Genomic DNA, 23934 nt, shown 5'->3' with positions numbered 1-23934 from the left:
GCAGTCGGTAGAAGAGATCGCGGAGCAGGCGCACTAAACATGTAGAATTCGTTGTGGTTTTTTATTATTAGACTTACTGAGCCGATCAGTGGAATCCTTTGGCCATATTGCGTCACTGGCTGGATGCCGCAATAATGGCCTGCTTCGTTTTCGTTCACTTAACCGTACTTAATCCCTAAACTAAGCATATGCAGATACGCAGATACGATCTTAAGAATTACCACTAATAAAAGCTAACATTGAGTGCACTTGTCCGCATTTGTATTTTAAGCCTTGATTTTGGCGGGTATCTGGAAGCAGGCCGCATCCCCATGCTTATCGCCCAATCCCCAGTGGATCTCCAAACTGACGGTCGGGTAGACGGGCAGGATCTTGAAGCTGTTCTTGTAGGTGTACACCTGGCCGGCCTTCAGTGGGCAGCCCACCTTCTTCTCGCCAGCCTCGTCGTAGATGTGCGGACAGGCGCTGGTGCCGTAATATCCTGGGAACGGCAGCGGCACGTCCAGGATAATGCCCTGGATGTCGGAGGTCAGCTCCTGGAAGTCGCGCTCCGGCCGGATCTTCATCTGAATGCTGGCCTCCGTGTTGCGCTTCAGGATGCACTTGCTCTTGGGGCAATTGGAAATGGAGACGTCACCGGCAGCTAGGGCCTTCGATTTGGCTGAGCGAAAGAAGATAAATCGGTTTTATACAAAATGAATCAACAATAAATAAAACAAAATTTGGAGTTGTTTCGACTAAAAACAAAACTAGTTAAAAACTTCTCAAATCAAATTAACATAAAATTATAAATGATACCTAGTTAAGTGTAAATTGGATTCCTAAAAATATAGTAAGTAAGCTGAAGTAATAAACAAAGTACATTTATAACCCACAACGTTAAAATGTTATTATTATTCATTTACGACAGAGCTTATCTTAAAAAAGATTAATCTCTAATTAAACATCTATTCACTTTCAAAGCTTCAAGTTAATTAAGGCAAGAGTGTGGCCTATTTTATTATAGTTCATCGACATTTTAATTGTGCTGTTTACTTTAAATTTTAAATTTATCTAGTTTTTACTTACATTTCGGGCACTGACTCACATCCGTGGACGACGTGAAGCCGATCAAAGCGGCGAAGATCACAAATAATCCTAAGCTCAGCTTCATTCTGATGATGTTGTTGTGGCTAATTGTAAGAAAAGTAAGACGAATTTAACGAGAGGTCGCTAATTGCTGGTCAACTAAATTCGAACCGGGCCGGCCGAGTTCAAGAGCTTTGGCCTGTTTGATAACACACTCGAGTGGTAATGGCCAAAAACCGGTTGCAGTTGGGCCAGTTGGAGCAAAAAAAAATAAAATACGAAAGATCGGCCTTGAATGCAAATCATCTCACGAAAATCACAAAACAACGTTAAGTCGGCAATTACAACTGGGACAGCACAAGGCGACTTTTGTACGAGATACAAATCTTAGCTTGCACTTGTAATGGATTTAATATTTATAAATAGAAGCACTTAATTTTGTTTTGACTACGAGAAGTTCTGTTTGCTCCCTTATTAGAGTCAATCATTCTGGAAAACCCCTCTAGATGTACGCCAATTTACCACTTTTCCTCGCAATTGCTGTCAATTTCAAGTGGTTAGCTTCCAGATTTTCCGCGCGTAGCTCTTGGAAGCTAGTACTTTAAGCTACGAACGACGATCAGCAACTGAGCCACCGATCTCATCGCATGCTCATTTTATATATATGTATAAAATCAACGCCGACTGCTGCTGAATCACGGGCCTAATTGAGTATCGCCCATTTTCTTCGCCTGTCCGGCGTGCTAAGCGCTTAATTACATTAAGAAATGAAGACTATTAACGTTTATAGGCCATATCCATTTACTGTTTACGCGTCAATGTTTTTATTTACCTCTAGACCTTAGAAGAAAAGTAAAACCTGTTATATACTCGCTGTAATGAGAGGTCTATTAACAGAACCTGAAGCGAAAGGAAAACTTGATTTTTATGAATCTAAACGAATGTGAACCATCTTTTGATTCCACATCATTACAATATTTTCTAAGAATAAATACTAGACACTTAGAGCCAGCAGTATAATCACTCATTTCTCACACAATTTCGACCTTAGATTTGACCATTTTTAGCCAGAGGCCAACAAAGGTGCGAATTGACTCTGCCTGCTTTAGGCCAAATGATCAAGTAACCGCGAAGTCTGGAGACCATAAAAAGTTTTGCAAATCATTTTTGTGTGGCTCAAACAAACAAGGGTGCTTAAAATGCAAATTGCATTCATATGAACACACACATATAGACAACCTGATGCCATATAACAAACGTATACTGTCTGAGATCGACTTGTGATATGATATCACACTCATTTAAGCCCTGTCAGTAGATCGCTAAACCGAAAATGTTGTCTCATTTGATATGCAAGGCACCTCACTTACGACTTGTGAGTAAACGCTTCAGTTTAGTTAAACTGTTTAAGAATTATCAACGCAATACCCTTTGTTCATGCTATCCAGGAAGTTGATGACTTGTTGAGTGTGACGCGCCCACTTTTAAGTTCATTTCAATTAGCATTTAGAAAGTCGAGCCAACGAAACCGAGAACACAACAAAACGAATTGAAATCAAAATCGAAATCCAGTACTTTACGGAAATGAGACTACACATATAAATAAGTATTGAGAGTTTAGAACACACAAGCAAATAAATGTTAATAGTTGCCTTTTGCTGAATGCAAATGATATAAAGGTGATCTTTTACAATAAAAACAGATTTGATAGGCAAAAAGTCACGTCTTTTTGAACTGATTTGTATTAATTTGTATGAAAATTATAAATGCGAATGGCAGATTAGATTTTAATCCTTTCTTACTTAAAACTTTTTTTTGTTTGATTTTGAATAAGTGTTTTAACGCGCAACTGCAACGTTTGGAGCTTGAAATGAAACTGACAGATATCGAAACCGAAAGCTGCGCTCAAATAGATAAAAAAATCCCACTGAACTGGCCGGTTTGTCTGGCCTGAAAAACTTTACACAATGCTGCAGAATTGAAAGTTTCCGGCCTTTTGTGGAGTAGGCATAGAGCTGTAGTGCTTCGGGCGGTCAACGTTCAATCAGTTGCTGCTCTCAGCTAAAATCGAGAGGAAAGTAAAGGAAACTCGTACTATTAGTTAGGAAATACTAACTGCGCTTTGCATCTTTGTTGACACTTCGCATACGGAACGAGCTGGAAGTGGTAAATATTGGGGAAGTGTCGATTCGTTTAACTCGGAAGTCAAAACTATAACGATTATTTCCTATTGAAAAATTACAATAATTTTGGTTTTGATGGTTCTTGCAAACATACAAACTCCTAAACAAATGTTAAAATACGTATTTGCTTTGTTTTCTATTATATAAAGTAATTTTTCAGTGCATTCAAATATGTTGCAGGTATTCACCGCTAGGTGGAGCTATTTTTCATTGACATGTTACATTCTTTATACGTCTTAAGTCCCGTCTACGTCGCTAGGTGTCGCCACGGAAAAAATTTGACATATAAAAATATTGTCTAAAAACTTAAGCGTGTAAGGGAAACAAATATAAAAAGTCTTTAAATTATAAGATATTAAATGCTAAGTTATTCTAAAAAAAGACATAGTGCCGAGCAAAAGAAAATTTATCTTTGATAACACTGCGATATTATAAATCATGCGTCACAATCGATACTGACACAGCAATTTCGATATGATGTCGAGGCTGTGGATTCGATTGGATTTGAATACTTTGCGGTTGTGGCTCATATTCAATATCCATGGGCTCAATTGGTGGATCATCATCATAATCATAAATCGTCATTACCCACATCCATGGGTTCTACAAGTTCAACTCGTAAAGGAGGAGATCGCTTGAGCCGTTTATTTGGGAGTAAGCTTTTGAGCTGGGTTCGCAGAGTTGATTTCGCCTTCATATTGAAGGGGAATAATATTGTGTGGGAGTGGAGCTTAAAACCGCTCAAATTAATTACTTGTAATATTTTTGCTTGTATAAAAGTTTTTATATTTGTATGCTAACGGAGCAACAACAATGATAAAGCTTTTATATATATGTGTATCTTTGTGGCTTGTATCAAGGGGCAAGGTCAACGATAGTCTCTTTATGATAGCGCGGGAGGGGACCCCAAAAATGCGCCTATTTAAGCGTCCTGCCGCAGAAAATGCACTTGAGAATTATAGTCACTTGCATTGGGTACTTTCAATGTATACGACTTGCTATCTCGGTCTTGAATTCTTCGTTCTTCCCATCCACATTCTTCTGCACTCGCGCCACATCCGGTCTAAGTAAGGAACTTTACGCGATGGAGTCTTCCTTTATTGTGGATCAACTGGATAAATCGTGGCTTTATTAGAAAGCTTAATTAACGGGCCAGAGGATGTGTGTTCGAATCCCGCAAAGGACCAGAATTTTTTCTTTCAACAGCCCGTATAAGCCCTGATTCAAAGATTAAGTTCTTAATTCTTATATTGAATCATCAGTTTATTCATCTTCACTCCGTTTTTGCATTTTAAATAGTATGAACTACATTTGAATTGTACAATCTAGTTAATAATTAACATTTAGCCCATAATAGTACACAATGATGCGCATTTATTTGCTTATTACTTTATGCTTTTAGTTCTGCTGGGTTTTTGAGTTTTGTGGCTATTCTGTTATAATTTTGTTTTTTTCTTTTGCCTATCAACATTTACATTTACTAATAATATATGAAATTAATTGTATTACACTCAAATCTTTGTTATAGGTCTACGATCTACATATGGATGTTGGCATAATTATGTAACAAAGGGTTTTATTTTTAAAGCCGAGCTGATTTGATGTGTGCTAACTAATCGGAGAATTTATTACGTATATCATTGCGAATCTTAAGCATAATTTTTACACAAGTTGTATTCTTCTTTAAGGGTTTTCTTTGCTCTTTATAGAAAAAAATATACAATTACAATTAGACCTTCAATTAAATACATTAATTAAGCATTAATTATTACATAATTGTGCTAATTTCTTATGTTTTTCATTTATATTTTCTGTTGCCATTTTCTTGTTTCTATTTTCCTCGATGACTGCTGGCTAGCAAATATTTTTCCATTTAGTTGTCGAACATTTAGTTTACGTTTTACGCTGTTTCTTGTTGTTTATTATCATTAGAAGTATTATTATTATTTGTGGGTTTCATTACGTCAAGGTTATTAAAATTAATATGTACAAAGTTGAACCTAATAACTAAACCGTGTTTTCAATTCAATTCAAATTTCCCTTCATTGGTGGCCAAAGATGTTTTCTCAGCTCTCTGCCACTCAGAGAATTTCACAAATTGTAGCATCTAATTATTGGTGATTAATTGGTATTATTTGTATGCTTCGTTTCTATGTGTAATGCATAACTATATAATTGTAGTTATATATCTATGTATATGTATTGTATGTATGTATGTTAGATTAGAAGCGACCAGATTTATCCTGAAACGAGACAAGAAACGGCAAAAGTTTAGTAAGTCATTTTATAATATGAAATGTGGCAGTAAGCATCCCCATCTCGTGCACATCAGCCCCAGATCAACACTTCATGAAAGGACAATCAGCTTGTTTCGAAATTGACCAAGACAAGCCTCCCACCCAAGTGGCTAATTTATGCAGGGATTTTTTTTTCGGGGATCTAATATCATTTGACACTTGACAGAAATATTCATAAGCTGGCTGATGAGGGGGAGATAGAGCACTCGACACTTGCCCCTTCGAATTGCGAATCTGGCAATTTTTATGCAAATTTCCACAAAGGACAAACTACAAACGGCCAGAATTATGCCATAAAAACGATGGCGCTAAACATTTAAAATAAGATCTTAGCCTCCGCAGCAGAGCCCCCGCAATAAATTCTCTCTTTTGCTGGCAAATTGTTGGCGTTGGAAGGAAACATAAAAATCAAAGCTTCTCGCTTATCGCTGACAATTTTATTAGTTACAGCTTTAAATTATATTGTGTATGTAGATCACGCGCAGTTTTTATGGCCTGCAATTGAATTTTATGCGACACCCCGAGGACCAGAAATTTGCGCGAAGGGAGTGTGAAGCCTACTTATGAGCGCTTTATGGCCGCCACTCCTTGGAGGCATTAAAATTTTTTGTGTGTGTGTCTGTGGCTGAGTGTGTGATTGACTGACTGACTGACTGTATGCCAAGGCCTGTGATTAGATGTGCCACACCGCCGCATCCCGCGGCATATTTACAATGCCTTTCACGGACGGATTGGCAGGACGGACGGAAAGCCACCAGGTGTCCTTGTCGCCTTTGCCCTTTTCCGGTTACTCCGACCATTTCTTCCGGCTGTCTTGCAGTTTATTACAAAACGCGCTGCCTGTTTGCTTTATAACTTACACGGAAAGAATAAGCTACAATAAGCTAAAATTTTTCATAGAAAATCATAGTGTATTCATTTTGAAATTTTACTTTTTTGTTGGAGCAGCTTAAAGTAAAGTAAAGTATTCTTTTATCAAACAAATTTTGAAACGTTTGAATGAAGAACTAACTAACTAATATCAAATAACATTATAGTCAACATTTGGTTGCACAATTTGTCTCTCTGTGCACCGTAAGTTGACTGAGTTTGTGGGTGCTGCTGAAGGAGTGCTAGCTCCTGTCACGTCATTATCCTTTGTCCATGCAACAAGTGTTTAAATCGCTCGCAGAGCTTTATTTGTTTGAGCGTGCGTGCCAGTGTGTGTGTGTGTGTCCTTAAGGACCTTAAGCAGCTTGTACACAAGCCCTTTTCGCTCGCTTCCTGGCAATTGTTTTCCCTTCTCTGGGTCGGGGTGAAAAGCCATGGAAAGCGACCTCCGCATCGTGTTGAGTTAAGTGAGTGTAAATGCGGTTTGTTGCCACAAGGACCTTTCCGAACAGGTCCTTGCGTACGTGTGTGTGTGTGTGTGAGAGAGAATCGGAAAGTGATTGTCTGGCCTCGCTTATCATTGTGGCCGCTGTTGGCAGCTTAAATGTTATTAAATTGCTGACAATTTGTATTATGAAGTGCCGAAGTGCGCGTACGTTTCCCCATGCTGACAAATTGATTTTCTGCTGCCGCCAGGATAATGAAATTTTCATTTGAATGCCGATGCCAATGCAAGGGCGAAATTTAACTTCTGCCTTTTTCCCGGCACTTGGACAATTAGTTCTGACACTTCTGCTGGAGCTGGCCAAACCTGTCCAAAGTTTGCCAAACAATCTGCGGGGATTAGCTCCCGCCGGACAAATCCTGTCGCTAATTCAATTTATTCAAACCTCCCTTCTTCGCGGCCACCCGCAGGGAATTTATTAATGATGCACTGGCATTAAAATTTAATCAAATGTGAGACGGAAAAAAGTTTTCGCTCTCTGAATAATTTAGCGAGTTGTGGACAAGTTTCAACACCTAAGCGAAAGTTCTGGTCCTCTTGAAGGTCCTGTCGCTGTCGGCTCTCGAATCCTGTTGCCACGGCATTTGACATAGGCCGCGGCAACGAAGCCGCACATTTTTCCCCATTTTTCTGCTCCTTTGGTTTTTTTTTTCGTGTTTCCTTTTTTTTGTCAACTAATAAATTGCCTGAAAATGCCTTTGTGTTTCACGCGCGGTTTCACCAGGGCAACCAACCTGCACCCCCGTTAAATATGCACTGGAAAAAAAACTAAATTGAGATTTCTCACAAAAGTAATTTCGAAATAAAATGTGAAACTCTTCAAACATAAATACAAAAAATATAGATTTATTATTAATAAAAAATAAATATATTTGAAAAAATAATAGATATACTTTAATATTACCAAACCATTTTTACTTAGTTTTGATTTTGCCATTTGTAAGAGTGCATCAAAGAATAGAAGTTTGGGGGCATGCCCCACGGTGGCACAACCATCTGCAGCCATAATTTGAGTGTGACTTTATTATGTGTCAAGTCAGTCAATCTGCGGACGATGATGTGATTTCCCCCACCGTCTCCCAAATTCCCCATCTCATTTTACAACATTTCAGCGTTTTATAGGCGAACTCCTGGGCAGATGCTGCGGCAAGTTATTGAGTGGCATGTGTCGTCGCTGGCTAATAAGACCGGAGCGCGGAGAAGCAGCCGCCACTTAAAGTTATATTATTATTATATTCAAAGAATATATAAAATTCATTTAATGAAATATGAAATCAGCCTACAAACGCACCCCGCTTGCAGGCAACTTTAAGATATTTGCATAATCAGAAAAGAACTTCTAGCGGCTGTCAGTTGGGTGAATTATGAAAAGTGAAAGAAATGGAAATCCGCTGCTGATGCTGATGCAATTCAAATTATTCACTCAAATGAAGCGGAGGCGGCAAAGAAAAAAACCCCCCGGCAAACACAAAAGTTTGCGCTTGGCATAAATTTCGAAATCATTTCTTCTTCCTTTCCAACTTGGCAATTTTATTTTATTAGCACGTCATGCGATTGGCGCCAAACTTGACAAAGTTACAACTTGGTCCTTTAGCAAGTTGGTCCTTCTTTCGTTTGGCATTTCTTTTTCTGGTCGCTTTGCTGTTTTCTAATTGTTGGCTTACAGCACAACTTAGTGTGGAATTCAATTTGTGTGTGGCTACGCACAGGACAAAGGTTTCTCCGAGGACCTTTTCTTTTTTGCTCGATAAACTTCGGCACAAAGCAAAAATGCGCGATGACAGTCGCCAGTCGTGACATTGAAATAGAATGGAACAAAAAAAAAAAAAGGAGAGAAGCTAAAAGAATGTTAAGTAGTATCACAAATTACTGGATCAGAGATGAGAGTAATTGAGATACCAGATAAAGTCCTTTAAGGAGTGGGGACTCAAAAGTGTAGACAAATCAAATCAAATATCTTAGATAAATAACATTGGAAACGATATGAAAATATATGCTAACAATGAATATTATAACAAATGTTTAAATTAATACTAAAATGTTCAAAAACGGATGTTCTGTTGCATTGTTGACAATTAATTCAAATGCGTTCAAAGCCATGTGTATTCATTATGTGTAACTTCAAAAGCACATTTTTGGCATCGAACCGTGTCGAATCTCAGTTTTAAATCCCCGTCATTAAACAAACCCACCTCATCCCATCTCAAAGTACCAGCTGTCAAGTCATCGTAATTTTTCAATATTAGCAGCGTTTAACACGCTTGATTTGAGCCGCAACCCACACCGCCCACCTGCCCACTTGGCCACTTGGCCACTTGGCCCTCAGGTGGGTTGAGTGGGGAAATCGAGGGACACGGGAGTTGGGTCAGATATCAGTGGCATGCATAAGTCACCCTAAGGACGTAATTAATTTTTCAGCATTTGCTTTCGGACGCTAGTCCTGGCCCCTGGTCCCAAAAAGGACATCATCGCAGCGAAACGGGGGAGTTGCCTTGACGAATTTGCGCCGCGGTTTGCATGTGCTGAGATGCCTTCAGGCTATTTTCCCTTGGCTTCGCCATGCTTGGCCAGTCAAATTAGCGCGGAAACGGGGAAAAGGACACTTGGAGGCACGTATCCTTCGTCCTGGCCTGCCAAGGTAGCAAAGTGGCTCTTACATATTTTATGGCTTAGGTAAATTGACTTAATTTGCCATAATTTGAGTGAGCTCCGCGCGCGGCAACCTCTCACTTTAAAAGCACCCAAATTGAAAAGGACTTAAAGCAATTCCTCTTCACTCGATTTTACATTTTGTTTGTTGCTCTCCCGACAATGTATTATGATAATTGAACGCGTGTAATTGCCCTCAAGTAGCGAGCTAAAAAAAAAAAAAAAAAACGAGCGGACACATAATAAGTACAAATTCCAAGGCAGCGAAAAAGCAATACACCAAGTGAATAAAGTGGGTGTCCATAAAAGATTCATGGATGGAAGTGAAGTCAAGTGAAGACGATTTGTATATAAACAGGACACGAAATCGCTGCTAAAAAAAAAAATGCCAGAAAGAAAACGAACTGAAAATGTGGGAGTGGTTCCGGTCTGAGCCACTTTTTCACATTTTACATATTCATAAAATGTACGCCGTGAAATGACATTATTAACATAATTTATGCTGTCACATTGAATGCCTTTTAAGGACGATGATGTTAATTGAAACCGAACGGTGCGGTGCAAACTGCTAATACTCCGCAGGATAACTTAAGTTTAACTTAAGTTAGCTGTAAATTAAAGTGATATTAAACTGAGATATTTTTGTACCCTTTATCCCAAATATGATGCCTTTTGTATTTAACATCTTATTGTTTATATGCTGCAAACTTACTTTGTAAACTTTTTAGTGACGGTCCAGCTGCGGCTCCCGCTTTCGGCTCACTGATCCTGCAGCTGCTGCATACCCGATAAAGACATCGACTCCGCATCCGAATCCTCGTTTCCAGTTTCCCAACCAGCTGCGGCTGCTTACAATTCTTTACACTACGGTTCTTAGAATTAGCGTTTAAAGCATTCCAATGGCGACACAAACAACACACACGCACACACACAACAACGACGACTACCGGCTATAACGATCATCCTTGCGATTTGGATTACGATCGACCCACAGTGGATCTAGTGCACCCAGGATGGTGGCGAGGTCACCACGCTGGGCTGTGAGTACTGAACCCGAGCATTCAGATTTGTGGTAGCCGTTTGTGTTGCCAATTCCAGGCTGCTGCTGCTGTTGTTGTTATTATTTAGCAGCAACTGTTGCTGGTGCTGCTGATGCTGCTGTTGTTGCTGCTGCGCCTGCTGCTGTTGCTGCGCCTGCTGCTGCTGCTGCTGCTGTTGCAGCTGAGCCTGCAACTGATTCAGACTGAGACTGCTGCCGGAATTGCTGCTTATGTTGCTGAGGTTGCTAATGTTGCTGATGCTCAGGGGCCCACTGCTGCTGTTGACCAGGTTCGTGTTGACCGTGGCCAGCGGTATATTGATGTCCAGCAGGCCGCCGTAGCTCATCTCCTGCTGCAGCAGCTATGGCAATGGAGTATACACATTACAATGGTTGAATGGATGATTTGGGCACTCTAACCACTTACCTCCTCGACATTGCACTCGAGATTGCCCACGGGAAAGTTCTCCAGATTAAATTCGTCTATCGGCTGCGCCTCGTTATTGAGCACCTCCAGGCATTGTCCTATCAAAGTAGAGGCGCAGTTATTATCTAACATATCGCATCGATACAGGTGGAGTTTCATAGACGGCAGACGGTTAGAGGGAAGATAAGCAGGATAGTGGCACAGATAAGAAGTGTGAAAATAACGCTGGGGCATTCATAATTACCTTCCAAGCTGGCGGACAGCTGTTGCTGTTGCTGCTGCTGCTGCTGCTGCTGCACCATCAGTGCCGCAGTGTCCGCCGGACCATCGAGCACCACGTTGCTGTACGTGTTCAGGGAGTCCGATGAGGGCTCGCTGTTTGGATAGGCGGGCGACATTGTTGTGGTTACTGAGTTCGGCGAGAGACCCTGGGAAATATAGAGTATAATATTCGTTAAAAAAGTTCAAAATTTATCTTAAAGGTGTTGTTTCCTTTAGTTTCTATCTACTACTCACATCTCTTGCATTGTGCATGCAACTGCAATTGAGGGACCGGTGCAGCAGGCACTGCGACTGCGGCTGCAGCGTGTTGTAGCCGGAGGCGGGGCCGTTGAGGGCGTAGGGCGACTGCTGCTGTTGCTGCTGCTGCGCCTGTTGATGCTGCGGCGGCTGATAGGGCGGGGGCGGGGGCTGAGAGGGAAGTCCCGAGGCGGCACTGAACCTGCTCCAACCGTACGATCGTTGGGTGGCAAAAACGAGAAGAGAAGTTGACTTTATAGATCGGTTTTATAACAAGCGAAAAAAAATATCTGAGTTCAGTCAACGTGCAAAGCTCAAGCTATTTTGATTTTCCATTCGGCATGCAATAAATTATATGAAACAACAAAAGGTTGGGTGGAACCGGGACATATTGTGTGACATATATGGGCATTTAAACAAACTGAGGTAAACAGCCATCGAGAACTGACCCTTGCTGCTGCTGGTTGCACAGCGTCAGCTCATCCGCCATTGTGCCCGTCAGCTCCTCGAGCGCCTGGGCGTGGGCCTGCGTCATCGTTGTGTTCTGGTAGTCAACGGGGAATCCCCAGTCGGGCTCAAGATCCTGCGCCCTAATGGGGCTCAGGCGTCCGCAGGAACTGGCATTGGATGAGGCGCGTTGCCGGAAATCGGGCGATAATTGGAAGCCACCGCCACTTTGTTATCGCAGGTAAAAATAAAAAAAGAAAAACAAGTGGAAAACCAATAAATAAAAATCGAATAAAAACGCATGTAAATTAAATGAAATAATCGTAGAACAAAACTTATGGACAAGACTATAGAGTCGGCACAAGTGAAATGGGCGCAAGAAGTCAGTGAAACTTAAGCACTTTTTGCTATAATATCTAACAAAAAAAAAATTTATCTGGAGATCATGCTCTACAAGCGCTAGTCTAAGCAACTAAACTAGATAAATATATTATTAAGTTAAATTTAAGAATCTTAAGATCCTATCACCTCTAAAAACTATAAATAAAACATGCTAGAAAGTCAATTTTACAACGAAAGTCAATTAAAGGATTTTCAAAAGGCTTTCTATATATTTATAAGGTAGTGCCTATGATCCAGATTTTATATTTCGTTCTTGTATTTAATAATTAAGAAATATCTACGAAGATATAATAGCAAGGAGTATCTATACAAGTTAGATTATGTGTAAATAACGCACTAAGAATCAAGAAAATGCTAAGCAATTAACTAGTTGTTCTATGATTTTTAATATACTCTACTATTTACTCATCGCAGTTGATAGTTACCTGTGGAGCGGACTCTCGGGAAAGTGATCCAGCCCCTCGCTGACGCTGCTGCTGGGCGAGGGCGTGGCATCGTTGAGGCCCACCACGCCCGCCTGACGCAGTGCCTCCACCCGCTTCTTGGCCCTGCCGCGCCGCTTCTCGTACCGGGACGTCTCCATGGAAGCGGCACGGCGGCGCACAGACTTGCCGGGCTTGGCCTCCGGGTTGAGCATCCACCAGGATGACTTGCCGGTGCCCTCGTTTTGGACCCTCATAAAGCGGTTGTGCAGCGACAGATTGTGACGTATGGAGTTCTGTAACGAGAACGAGAGAGAAACATATATGTACATATAAATATATATATTTTGCAAAAACCGAAATATATTGAATGTAAAAGAATTGCAAAATTTGCAAATCCTTGGGAACTCATCGCGCTGATGTAACGATTTGTAAGCAATTGCTTCTTGGGTGGAAGGACAGGACAAGGCACTGCGCTTCCTTTTCGCCGCTCTTGTGTGCCATTCAATTGTCTGTCGACATTTTTATGGCTCGCAGAAGCAGAACGAACGTATATCCTCCACTCTCTAATTGGAAGATGTCTTCACCAGACCTCGTCGCCTGTCGCCGTCGTCGCTGTCAATTCATATTTTCCAACAATTGTCATAAATAACCGCGTGTAAGCAGCGTAATGACAGCGAATCGACATCGTCTACACAACCCAATCCCCCCATCACAGCCGCCCCCATCGAGTAACTCCCAATCCCGTCTAGGTGGAAAAAAGGACAATTACATGTCATGGCAGTGCTTAAAAAAAAAAAAAAGGAGAAGAAACCAACTGCCTGAAACAAATAGAATCAAACACGTTTAGTGTGGATTTGTCATCAGCTGTACTGTATGTACATACATAGGTATCGGGATGACAAAAATTAGGATGGGACCCACTGTTAGTCAGGCTAAATGGAGCATTACAAACTAAACTAACTGGTAAAGGCAACTTGCCGCAGATTCCACCTATCCAAAAGTTCGCCGGACACACACAGCGAAAATGTTTGAAATAAATCGTACAAAGGTTAAGTACAAAATTCATATCTTGTGGGTATATTCAAATAATATTAAACATAAATAAAAATTGTAACTAATTGATTTTTTGTTTGTTTATTTATGTACCCTCATATAGCACCTTTTAATAGGAAGAATAATACTTTAATAATTTTTCTGTGTGAATCCAGCTCGCTTATCCCTTCAAAAAGACACCGAAAAAGCGATTGCGACGCGTCGCGACTCCAGGCGGCACATTGGCGCCATTTATCACCGTTGCCAGGACATGTGAGTGGGCGGTGGTGAATTTAGGGGGCGGATGGGGGAGTGCGGGCTTAGAGGGTTTGTGTCAGACGCCCGCCTGACGACGAAACCTGTTCGCAGACAGAAGCAACAGCCCCCAACTCCATGGACTTTCTAATACTTGGCTGGATTTGCTTTACCATTTTCACAGATTTTTTTCCCTTTATTTGCGAAAACTTTTACTTGGCGTCAGTGGAAGCTGCTTCTCTGTTGCGTCCGTCGTCCTGTAAGTCCTGTAATGACATTTTTGGTTTCGCTTTAGCCACCCACATCTAATTTTACCCCCTTCGCATAAAGTTATCATTTTTATTTAAATGTTTAAGTGCGCCGCCAGCGGAGGCGTCTTTGCCATTTCCCATTTCATATTTCCCTCGCTCCCAGTTGGCGTTGTTCAAACATTTTCTTTTTCTTGGCAAACGTTCTGATTATGCTAATGGCCAGATTGCGGAATTATCCAACCAACTTCCGCCCAGGAACAGGATGTCTTCGGTTTGTGTGGGTGGGTGAGTAATGAGAAATTATTTCTGGTATGGAAAGCGTGGTGGTATTTATTTGGATTTGAGTGGAAGGTGGAACAGGGTCATCTAATCAAACTTTTATTTATCCGATACTAAATTTGAATACTTCATAATGTTTATAAACTATTACTTGAAGAATTTTCAAAAGTAATCACTTAGTTGTTACAGAAATGACAAACCTTAAAGACAAGTTCAAGGAGGGTTGTGCTTCAGGCATTCCAACTCAAGGCCATTAAATCAAGGCGAAATGCAAACAAATGGCATTCATAATTTATGGCACACACTTCATTGAATATTCATAAACTTAAATCTCGGCCAGAGAAAAAAGCCTAAAGAACGCGAGAGCATTCAGAACATTCACAACACATCTAACTAATTGGGCCTATTAAATCGAGAGAGAGATATATACGCAACTCGGCAACAGCGACCACATGCCGACCAGATATACAGACTATATAGTAGTGGTAGTGATTACCAAGGAGCTGCATCATGTGCTGGAAAAATACACTCAAAAAAATAGGGTTCTCAAAAGGTTCAGTGCTACAATCCTTCCTTAGAAAGTGCAGTTTAAAGCTGAGATCAAAGCAATAAGATAAACAGATTTATATAACTTTTGAATAATATTTTTATTTGGCCTCCCCGTTTTTGTCAGTGCATTTACACATATGTATGTAGGTCAGCCCACATCGCCCCATTCCACAATTTTTGCATCCATGGCAAACGCAGGAAAAGCTAACGGGACAAAACTGGGCTTCCATTGAATTCACTTGGAGCGCCAAATGAGCAAAAACCCAGAAATGGAAATTTCATACATTTCATGGGTAGAATGGCTATCGTAGTCAAGGATATGCGTATCCTTATTGTGTACAATTAATGTGCATCGAGCGTGAATCACAAGGAACTAAACCAAATTGAGTTGCCAGAGTAATTCACTAGTGACCCAAAATCGATGTGGTGGAAATCGTAGTTAAAGTTTCCCGTTGACCAATTACAATTATTACAGCAAAACTTTTATTTATGGGCGTGGAATCTAGCTGCCTGATTCATTTCTTTATAATTTATATGAGTAATTGGGAGTAGAAGGGCGGGTCGCATCAGCAGCGGGGCCAGCACTAAAATATATTAAATCTGCCAGCTCGTTTCATTTCAGTTTTTCCTCTATACGTCGTCGAGCAATCCCAATTTTTTTTCTTCTCTCCTCTGGGGTAACTTGAGACTTTATCAGTCTGTGCTCTTGCCTTACCCGCCATGAAGGCAACCCCTCACCATTGCTGCCCCATGATACGCTGTCATCTCGTATCAAATATGCATATTTCATTGGGCCATTTGAGCGGCTTATTGGGGAAACGGAATCGCGACATGTGGCGCTAACTGGGTCGCCTCCAATGATCCATGTCTTCGAACAAGTGGCTTTCGAGGAGGTTTAAGTACCTTTTCGGTAAAGACCTTTAACTTAAGATCCAAATTGCACTTCTATGTCTTAGTTCTTCTGATTAAACTTAAAAGAGGTTAAAATATACTGTTTCTATGTACTTATAGGACATATTCAACGGTTTAAACCCTATTTCTGTGCTGAACTCATCATTTAATCCACGTTTTTTTTTTTTTTTTTGTTCCATTGCAGCGCGAATGTTCTGTGACCAAAAATATCAAACAAAACGCAAAAAAACGAGCCAGATCTATATCGGTTCATGGTAAACGGTTAACCTCTGAAAAGCGGGGAGAAGGTTTGTGGGGTTTTGGGGCGAAGTTCCAGCGCCCCAATGCCAAACAGCTGCAGCGATTCTCACACACAAATCAAATGAACCCACAGCACACTCAATGGCAACACACACACACACACACACACATAGAGGCATAGAAAAAAAAAGATTATTCGCATTTAGATGTGAAATTGAGATATAAATTTTTGAAACGACACTCTTTCTAGCTGAATGTGTTCAGTGCCCTGCAAACAGGTTACTACTTCGCCAACCCCCCGATTCATTCGGCTAATTGCTACCGCGACCAGGTTGAGCATTTAAAATTTAATACCAAAAAAAAAAAAAAAAGACAAAAAAACCAGTGGGAACGATAAATGGCTGCGAGTGACAACATAAAAATACTCTCAGAAAAAAAAATCAATTTATTAAATTATTTGATTAATTTACCCGTTCCGAGAAATCCAGAAATCGATTATTACCGAATAAAAATTCAAAATTCAAAATGCTTCTAAAACCATTTCGATTTTATTGATTTTCTGCAACAAACACTTTTAGTGCAGTAAATCGTATGATTAAGTTCAAAATTACATCCGTAAAGCAACAAATCATTCAATATAATTAACCCATAATTTAGCAATTCCACATTTGAATCAAAAGTTTACCCTTGAACTCTCAAATAACTGCTTCTAAAAAAAAACAGAACAGTAAGTTTGGTCTCCGATTTTCTTGCTGCCTCAATTGTTTGAACAAAACATTTTGTTCGACTGGCCAATTTGTAAACACTTGATCCCGGAGTGAACCAAAGACTAAAGACTAAACAAATCGGCCAGATACAATTTATGATGATGGCGATCTGGTTGTGGCTCTTGTCTCCCGGCTCTCAGGAGTATCTGCATACTGTTTACCCAAGACTAATTAATTGTTTAAACAATTTCAGCTTTAGCAAGATGGCAGCAGACGATATTCGAGCAATTGTTTACCCCGAAAGATCATTGACAGTTGCCATTAAATGGCAAGCGATTTAGAAATCCATTTCGAATCGTATCACGATCGAGGTTTTCATTGTATACCGATTGATTTCTGGCGCGTGTGCAACAAATTTAATGTGCCCAGATGCGAGGCAATCAACACAATCGATAGAACCTAATGCCCAATGGCACCTGTAATTGATTAGATAATGACCCAGTAATGACCTAGACCAAGTGAACACATAATGTTCTGATTCGCGACCAATCGATCGGATATAGAAAGTAGCGCACTTTTTTTGCCCATCGATCAAGTTAAGCTCTAAGCTGAAACAAAATGACACTTTTAGCCATATGTAATCTAGGCTAATTTAAAGGGAAAATGGCAAGCGAACTGGGGAAAAAAAACTAAGTTTAAAAGTTGCTTCCTTTAAAGCCAGACCAAAATCAATATTTGAACAATTTCTATATCAAAAACACATTTGCAAGGCAACAAACAAAGCAAACAAATGCGAAATTCAAACTCTGGCAAACTAAATAAAAGAGCAATAGACATAGGACAAACACTGGGCCCTAGCAACTGATATAGACCAGCAAACCTCCCTTCCTCACAACTTATATACTATATTGTAAAGATATGTGAGCACATAAAACAGGCGGCATTATCATCGCAATGATGATGTGATGATATGATATGGAATGGCAAAAGTTTTCTCTTTCTACAGCTCAGTTTTGTGTGTTTCGATTTCGGTTTAGGAAGTTTACTTTCTCTCTTTTTTTTTTTTTTTTTTGGCAAACTTTTATGAATGCCAGTGGGCGCGGCAGGGGCATTGGTATAGAAAAGGATTCTGCAACAAAGCCGCCAAAGACGATTAATCGCAGGACACGTTGGCGCCTGCGTGCCAAACGGAAACGGAAATCAAATGACAAAAAATATACACACGGCCTTTCTGTAGCGATTCGAATTGAATTTCACCTGGGAAACTTTAAGCAGGAAGAGCCTTGTGGAAAAGGACTCACTTCGAAGGACTCAAAGCCAAAGTGAGTGGTGTCTGTCTGCCATTGAAGAGCGTTTTATAAGCAGTCCATAAGTGTCGCGTTTTATGAGCGACTACAAAGAATAGCAACGAAATGAATTCATAGAAAGAATTGTTAACAGAAACTGACGAAAATATACTCTTCTTTTAAAAAAAATAAGTTACAAGTCAGGTTTTGTTGTTTCATTAAAAATAATATATATAACAAGTATACTTTGTAAGAACATTTCAGCTGTTTTATTGTAACAACAAGTCTAAAACAAATCCTATTTACTTTCTAAAATACCAGCAATAACATTTGAAATAATTACATTTTTAAATTTATTTTGCAATAGAATAGAAAGTCCCTTTCTTCCAGAAAACACTTTCAAGTAGTAGCAATTGAGCTCTAAGCGAAGCTGAAGCTGAACCAACAAAAGGCCAACTTGAACTTTGGCAATTGCACTCCGCCAACGAAATCGGGCCAAATGATGTGCAATTTCTATACGAGTATATGTGCAAATATGGCAGTGAGTTTGGTTACTTAGTGCGGGCGAGGACATTGCCCCAAAATTGCATGCAACAAAAATTGAAGCCAAGTTCATAAATGTGTTTGTGTCTGCTGCTTGGACATTTTGTGGCAAACTTTATGAAGCTCACTGGCACTCATTAGGTTCGGGACGAGGAAAAGGAATGGGACATGGAAAGCCCTTGTGGCTGGTTGATAATACTCGGTATCCTGATTGATTATGTGTGCGGATTTTGGGGCAGGCGAGGCTTAAAGAGTCGCGCAACAAATTAAATAACGATTGCCACTATGCACCGCCTTTAAGCGAGTTCCTTTTTTTTCCTTGCCACAAGGGGGGCGGCAGGCAAACAATTTGCACCAAACTTTATTTACGATCCGAGTGTGGCCGCCCCATTAGTTTGCTTTCTTCCTTCCGATGCTAACCACCCTCCCCCTCCTCACTCATTTTGGCCATTAACTGGACATGAATGGCCTGCCCCACCACCCAAATCGAGTGATAAATGTGGGCGGAACTTGAGCAAGTGGTCTTTGAGCGACAATCAATGGGATTTGGAGTTGTCATCGTGGGTTCCTTGGTCGAGGCCACGCCCACCAGCCTGACGCCTTCGTGGGCAGGAAGTTTTAAAGAAGTAGGAAAATAGATTATGATTTTATTATCTTCAGCATGGTCATTTTGCTGGTTATATATGTATGAAGTTTCCATGAATGTTCTACACAGTGAAAAGCGGAATCTCTATCTATCTTCGCATAACTCGTTCGTTCATTGAAATAACAATAATTTGGTATGTAAGTTTGCTTCCTTATTGTTAATTATTTTTTATTAATTTTCCAGGGCATTACTCATTCGATCAAATTGCAGTAGCGAGCACATTCTTAGATCCACTTTTGTAGCCTTTTGTTTCACTTTTATCTCTTTTGGTCATTGAAAGAGATGAGAAGTTTGGTTGGCTTTATGGCTTATTTCTTATGATTATTGCATATTTATTGAGATCCAGTGACTTGACTTCGGCTTCTGCGTTGACAAAGTAAGACAATGAGTGGCGTTTTTTTTTTTTTTATGGCACCCAGCCCCCATATGAGATAATTTCTCAATAAATAATTTGCAATTTGGTTTTTTTTTCTAATTTTGCTTGCTTGGCTTTGCGACGAAACCAGTTTGATTTGCGCTGCCTTGATTGCCTGCAGTTTTGATTGTAAATGTATATTGTATATTTATTAGAAAGCGGGCAAACAAAGAAGTTGATTAGAATGCCGAGAACGTTCATAACATATCAATAAGGCTTTTATATATTAACTGCCTGTTCTCGAAAGTCATAATTTGCAGGCAGAGCAGAAAAGCAGAAAGTATGGCACGAAATGTTTGCGTTCTCCTTCCAAAAAAAAAAAAAGAAGATGATGCATTTTTTTTGGATGCTGGATGGTCGGGGTAAGTGGGGCATTTTATGGTCCCGAGGATCGGGATCGAAATTGGGATTGGGGTGCAACACACATATCCCAGGGCCAGACACCTTGCAGTGCCATACTTTGTCTACGGCCATGCCCGACTGCCACTTGCATTCCGACTGGTTCGTGCTCAACTCGTAAAATTCTAAGCAAAAAGCATAAAATTCGCCCATAGAGATATATGTACATACATACTATTTGCATGTGGCTCTATGGCTATGCGAGTTTCACGAAATTTACAACCCGGAGGCGAATTTCGCTGCGACTGTGCTGGTGTTAATTAGTAGAACAGCGCAGTAAAAATGCACACTAACCTCACACAACTAAAAACCGAGTGTGCATTGCAAAGTGCAACATAATTAATAGCACCACAATTACGATCTAGACAGGCTAGACATACGTATGCACATGATTGACTGATGATTTGCGACCATGCGTTTTTTTTTTCTCTTTTTATGACGAGGTCGTGTTTTATGGCCTCATATCTCAGGAACTTTATTGGCAACATCGGAAATATTTGGTATGCCCTGAGATAAATCACCAAAGGTGCCACAGAGATCATGACAAACATCGGGAATATGCCAGATAAATCGTTCCTAGATGATATAGCCAATTCATAGAACTTATATGGCCTCTTTGTTTTGAGTGCTTCGAAAGCCCGCACTTTAAAAATAAACAAAGAATGTACTAAAATATTAAGTGGGCGCAATGAAATATTTCGAATTATTATTACGCAGTAAGGCAGCCAGTTATTCAAGTATACAAATTCTAAACTTCAGCTCTGGAGATAGCGAACAATTATACGCTGCCCTGATCCATTAAGATGTTATATAAAAATCGTTAAATCGACTAATATATTGGGTAATAAATTTAATGAATCCAACTCAAAATGCTGACTAATGGGTATCGCAGCTAGAAGAAGGGTTTACACGTTCGAGCCCCCTTTGCACAAAATAATTGTTTACTAACATTTAGTAAAAAAGAAAAAAAAAGAACAGAATCGAGGGCGCGGCTGCTTCCGTGTCGCCTCTGTCTTTGCTATCAGTGGGCTAACAAAAAAAAAAATATATATATATACATCAAAAATGGGGGGAACGGAAAACGAAACGGAAAACACTAAAAAAAAAAGGGGGCGTGTGTTGGCCGGCAAGGCAAAAGTGTATAATACTACGCAGTAGTACGCCGGTACAGTAAGTGGGGCCACACCGACGACTGAGTGTTGCATGCAAATATAATAGAATATAAATAATAGAATCAAAAAATACGCCAAATAGCTCGGCATGGTCTGGTGCGAGCAAGGTTAATGCTTATTTATAAACGAATATTATGTGTATGTGGCCGGCAATCTTAGAGTGCTGATCTCGTTCTTGTTCTCGTATTTGTTCTCATTCCCGATTGGCAGTGCCATTTCGTTTCTTTTTTCTCTATTTCTTAAGTTTTTTTTTTTTGACTGAATTTGATTATTTCCAGTATTTGCACGTTTCATTTCAACGCCCCTGCCAAATCAAACTCAAAATAATCATCATCAACGAGACCATAATGAGAAAACACTTGAATTGTGCTTTGCCCATTGTTTTGATTTCGCATTCGAAATGCACTTTACACCACATAGAATTCGAACAAACCAAATAAAACACAAACCGACCAACAATGCGTATACTTAATGCGCAGCTAAACAAGCGTGAAGATCTAGGGGAAAAAAATAACATGATAGAAATACGAAATGGCTCAGATCAGAGAGAAAAGTGCACTGTCAAGTGTCAAATTGATTACGCAAGATACATTGCCTATATATGCCTATCGTCATATCGTTAATGAATGCCTTTATTTCCCTCATTTTATTGCATATTTACATTGGTGCAGCCTATTTGCAGAGCTGCACTGGTCAATTGCACTGAGTAATGCGCATTTCACCGACCGACTTTTGAGTTCCTCTAGCTTCTGGCGCATTACTGGCAAGGCCATTGCCTTGATAAGGCCCATTATGATAAGGCCAAAGTTAACAAAGGTTACCGCGCAGAGTGCTAGGCAAACTGCATTCTTTCACTCTTTAAGCCTTGTTGCATTGTTCAAGTATTATTCAATGTGCTTGTGTTATCTCTGCGATTACAAACCATCGATCGGGAACTTTCTATCTGAGAGTGTCGTAACTATTTCAGCTAGGTCTAGATAAAGATTCAGATCTATCTATTTCCCAATTTAAATTCAGTTCTCCGTGATTTTAGCGCCCATAATCTGTGTAGTGCTATTCTGAGCAGAAACAATTCCGCTCATCTTCTTCCATGATAAAATCAGAGATCGTAAATAGTGGCATGCCACCTAAGAAGGCGTCATAAATTACAGAAATTTCCAAACATAATTGCCAAAGCGCGACGAGTTCAGGGCGAATAAAACCACGAAAATGTTGGGCCAAAAAAATATTTATAACACGCTGCGGTTTGCTGCCAATTAAAAGAAGCAAATATAACACACATACGAAAAAAAAAAAACGAACTGAGTAAAAAAAAATGAAAATAAAAATAACATTTCGTGCACACGAAAATAAATTGATAAAAAGAGCAACAGAAGAAAATACTTGGCACCGGTTCAATGGCCAAATCGCCCGACTGCGAGGATGAGTTCTCGATGATGAAGACACGAGCCACCGAGCCACCAAACCACCGATCCGCCAAACCACGGAACCACCGAACCACCACCAACCGGCGGAGGAAGAAGCCTTTGCAATGCAGCCGTCGAGTGGCAAATTTAAAATTCCACAAATGTCATTTGAGTGTTTCGCTCGTTTCGTTCTTTATTATTATGACGACTATTCGAGGAGGAAGAAGCTATGGAGCAAAAAAAAATGTGAAAAAAAATATACGGGAGGACTGGGAAAAAAGGAAGCAAGTGTCAGGTGGAACGCGGCAACGTGTTGCATAAATTAGCAAATGTCATAAAATTTTATAAAGGAATGTGCGGCACAGGAACTCTTGCTTTCAATGCGGCAACGGAAAAAATCTAAAAATATGTTAAGTCCACATTTGCGTGGGAGTTTATCACTTTGATAAAAAAAAAAAAAGCGAAAGTAGCCCCTTTTTTTCTTAAAATATTAATTCTATTAATATAGAAACATCGTCCAAATAGTGCCAAAAAAAATAAATAATATATTAAAAAGTTGAAACTATGGAAAATAGTTCGATTATCCATAGACAAACTATAGAGCAATAAATATTGTTTACCGTTTTGCGGCAAAACAAAAAAAAAAAAAACAAACCCTTTGTCACCTTTAATCCCCTTAAAAACTGCATTGATTGCACTTTTGTTTACGATCTCTAAATTTCGTAGGAACATTATCTAGTCTAAAACAACGTTTTCTACGACGCGCGAATAAATTTCTTTATCACAGTGACTATTATTTCCACTCGTAATCGCAAAAAAAAACCCAAAGCAGTGGCAAAAATTAAAGGCGACAAGCCGACTACTTCCGTGAAGCCGGCTAAGAAAAAAAAAAACAAAAAACAAAAAACAAATGACGACCATCAACAGCAATTATAAACAACACCATTAATATAAATAATACCAATATTTGTTCACAGCCCTAGGAAATGTGTACTCGAAACAAAAACAAAC

The 23934-nt window shown here is 39.9% G+C and overlaps 2 protein-coding genes across 7 annotated transcripts in view; both read right to left on the bottom strand.

Moving 5' to 3' along the window:
- Window positions 1–44: 44 nt before the first annotated feature.
- Window positions 45–2953, bottom strand: Npc2b (Niemann-Pick type C-2b). Of its 2 annotated transcripts, none has more exons than NM_142074.4 (3): window positions 2871–2953; window positions 1069–1172; window positions 45–661 (listed from the first exon to the last, which is right to left on the bottom strand). In NM_142074.4, the coding sequence occupies exons 2-3, from the start codon at window positions 1151–1153 to the stop codon at window positions 267–269; spliced, it is 480 nt and encodes a 159-aa protein (NP_650331.1). In that variant the 5' UTR covers window positions 1154–1172; window positions 2871–2953; the 3' UTR covers window positions 45–266. The 2 variants fall into 2 exon arrangements, with proteins under 2 accessions (NP_650331.1, NP_731880.1); NM_169568.3 differs by lacking the exon at window positions 2871–2953 and adding an exon at window positions 1591–1708.
- Window positions 2954–4491: 1538 nt separating this feature from the next.
- foxo (forkhead box, sub-group O) overlaps window positions 4492–23934 on the bottom strand; it is a 31034-nt gene continuing 11591 nt past the window's right edge. For 2 of the 5 annotated variants that reach the window (NM_206483.3, NM_206482.3), the window contains exons 5-11: window positions 12832–13124; window positions 12007–12231; window positions 11555–11759; window positions 11283–11466; window positions 11039–11136; window positions 10285–10973; window positions 4492–5494 (exon numbers count right to left, since the gene is read on the bottom strand). In NM_206483.3, coding sequence (NP_996205.1) covers window positions 10572–10973; window positions 11039–11136; window positions 11283–11466; window positions 11555–11759; window positions 12007–12231; window positions 12832–13124 — 1407 coding nt within the window. In that variant the 3' untranslated portion in view covers window positions 4492–5494; window positions 10285–10571. 5 annotated transcript variants of the gene reach the window in all.

Source organism: Drosophila melanogaster, chromosome 3R, assembly GCF_000001215.4.
Source record: "Drosophila melanogaster chromosome 3R".
Classification (NCBI taxonomy): domain Eukaryota; kingdom Metazoa; phylum Arthropoda; class Insecta; order Diptera; family Drosophilidae; genus Drosophila; species Drosophila melanogaster.
The sequence above is the reverse complement of the archived record's forward strand: the minus strand, read 5'-3'. Positions and strand labels throughout refer to the sequence as shown.

Excerpts from the sequence above, each read along its gene's own strand:
- Npc2b (NM_142074.4), bottom strand. The coding sequence starts at position 1,153 with ATGAAGCTGAGCTTAGGATTATTTGTGATCTTCGCCGCTTTGATCGGC. Across the intron at positions 662-1,068 it reads TGTGAGTCAGTGCCCGAAAT|CCAAATCGAAGGCCCTAGCT; the intron begins GTAAGTAAAAAC and ends TCTTTCGCTCAG.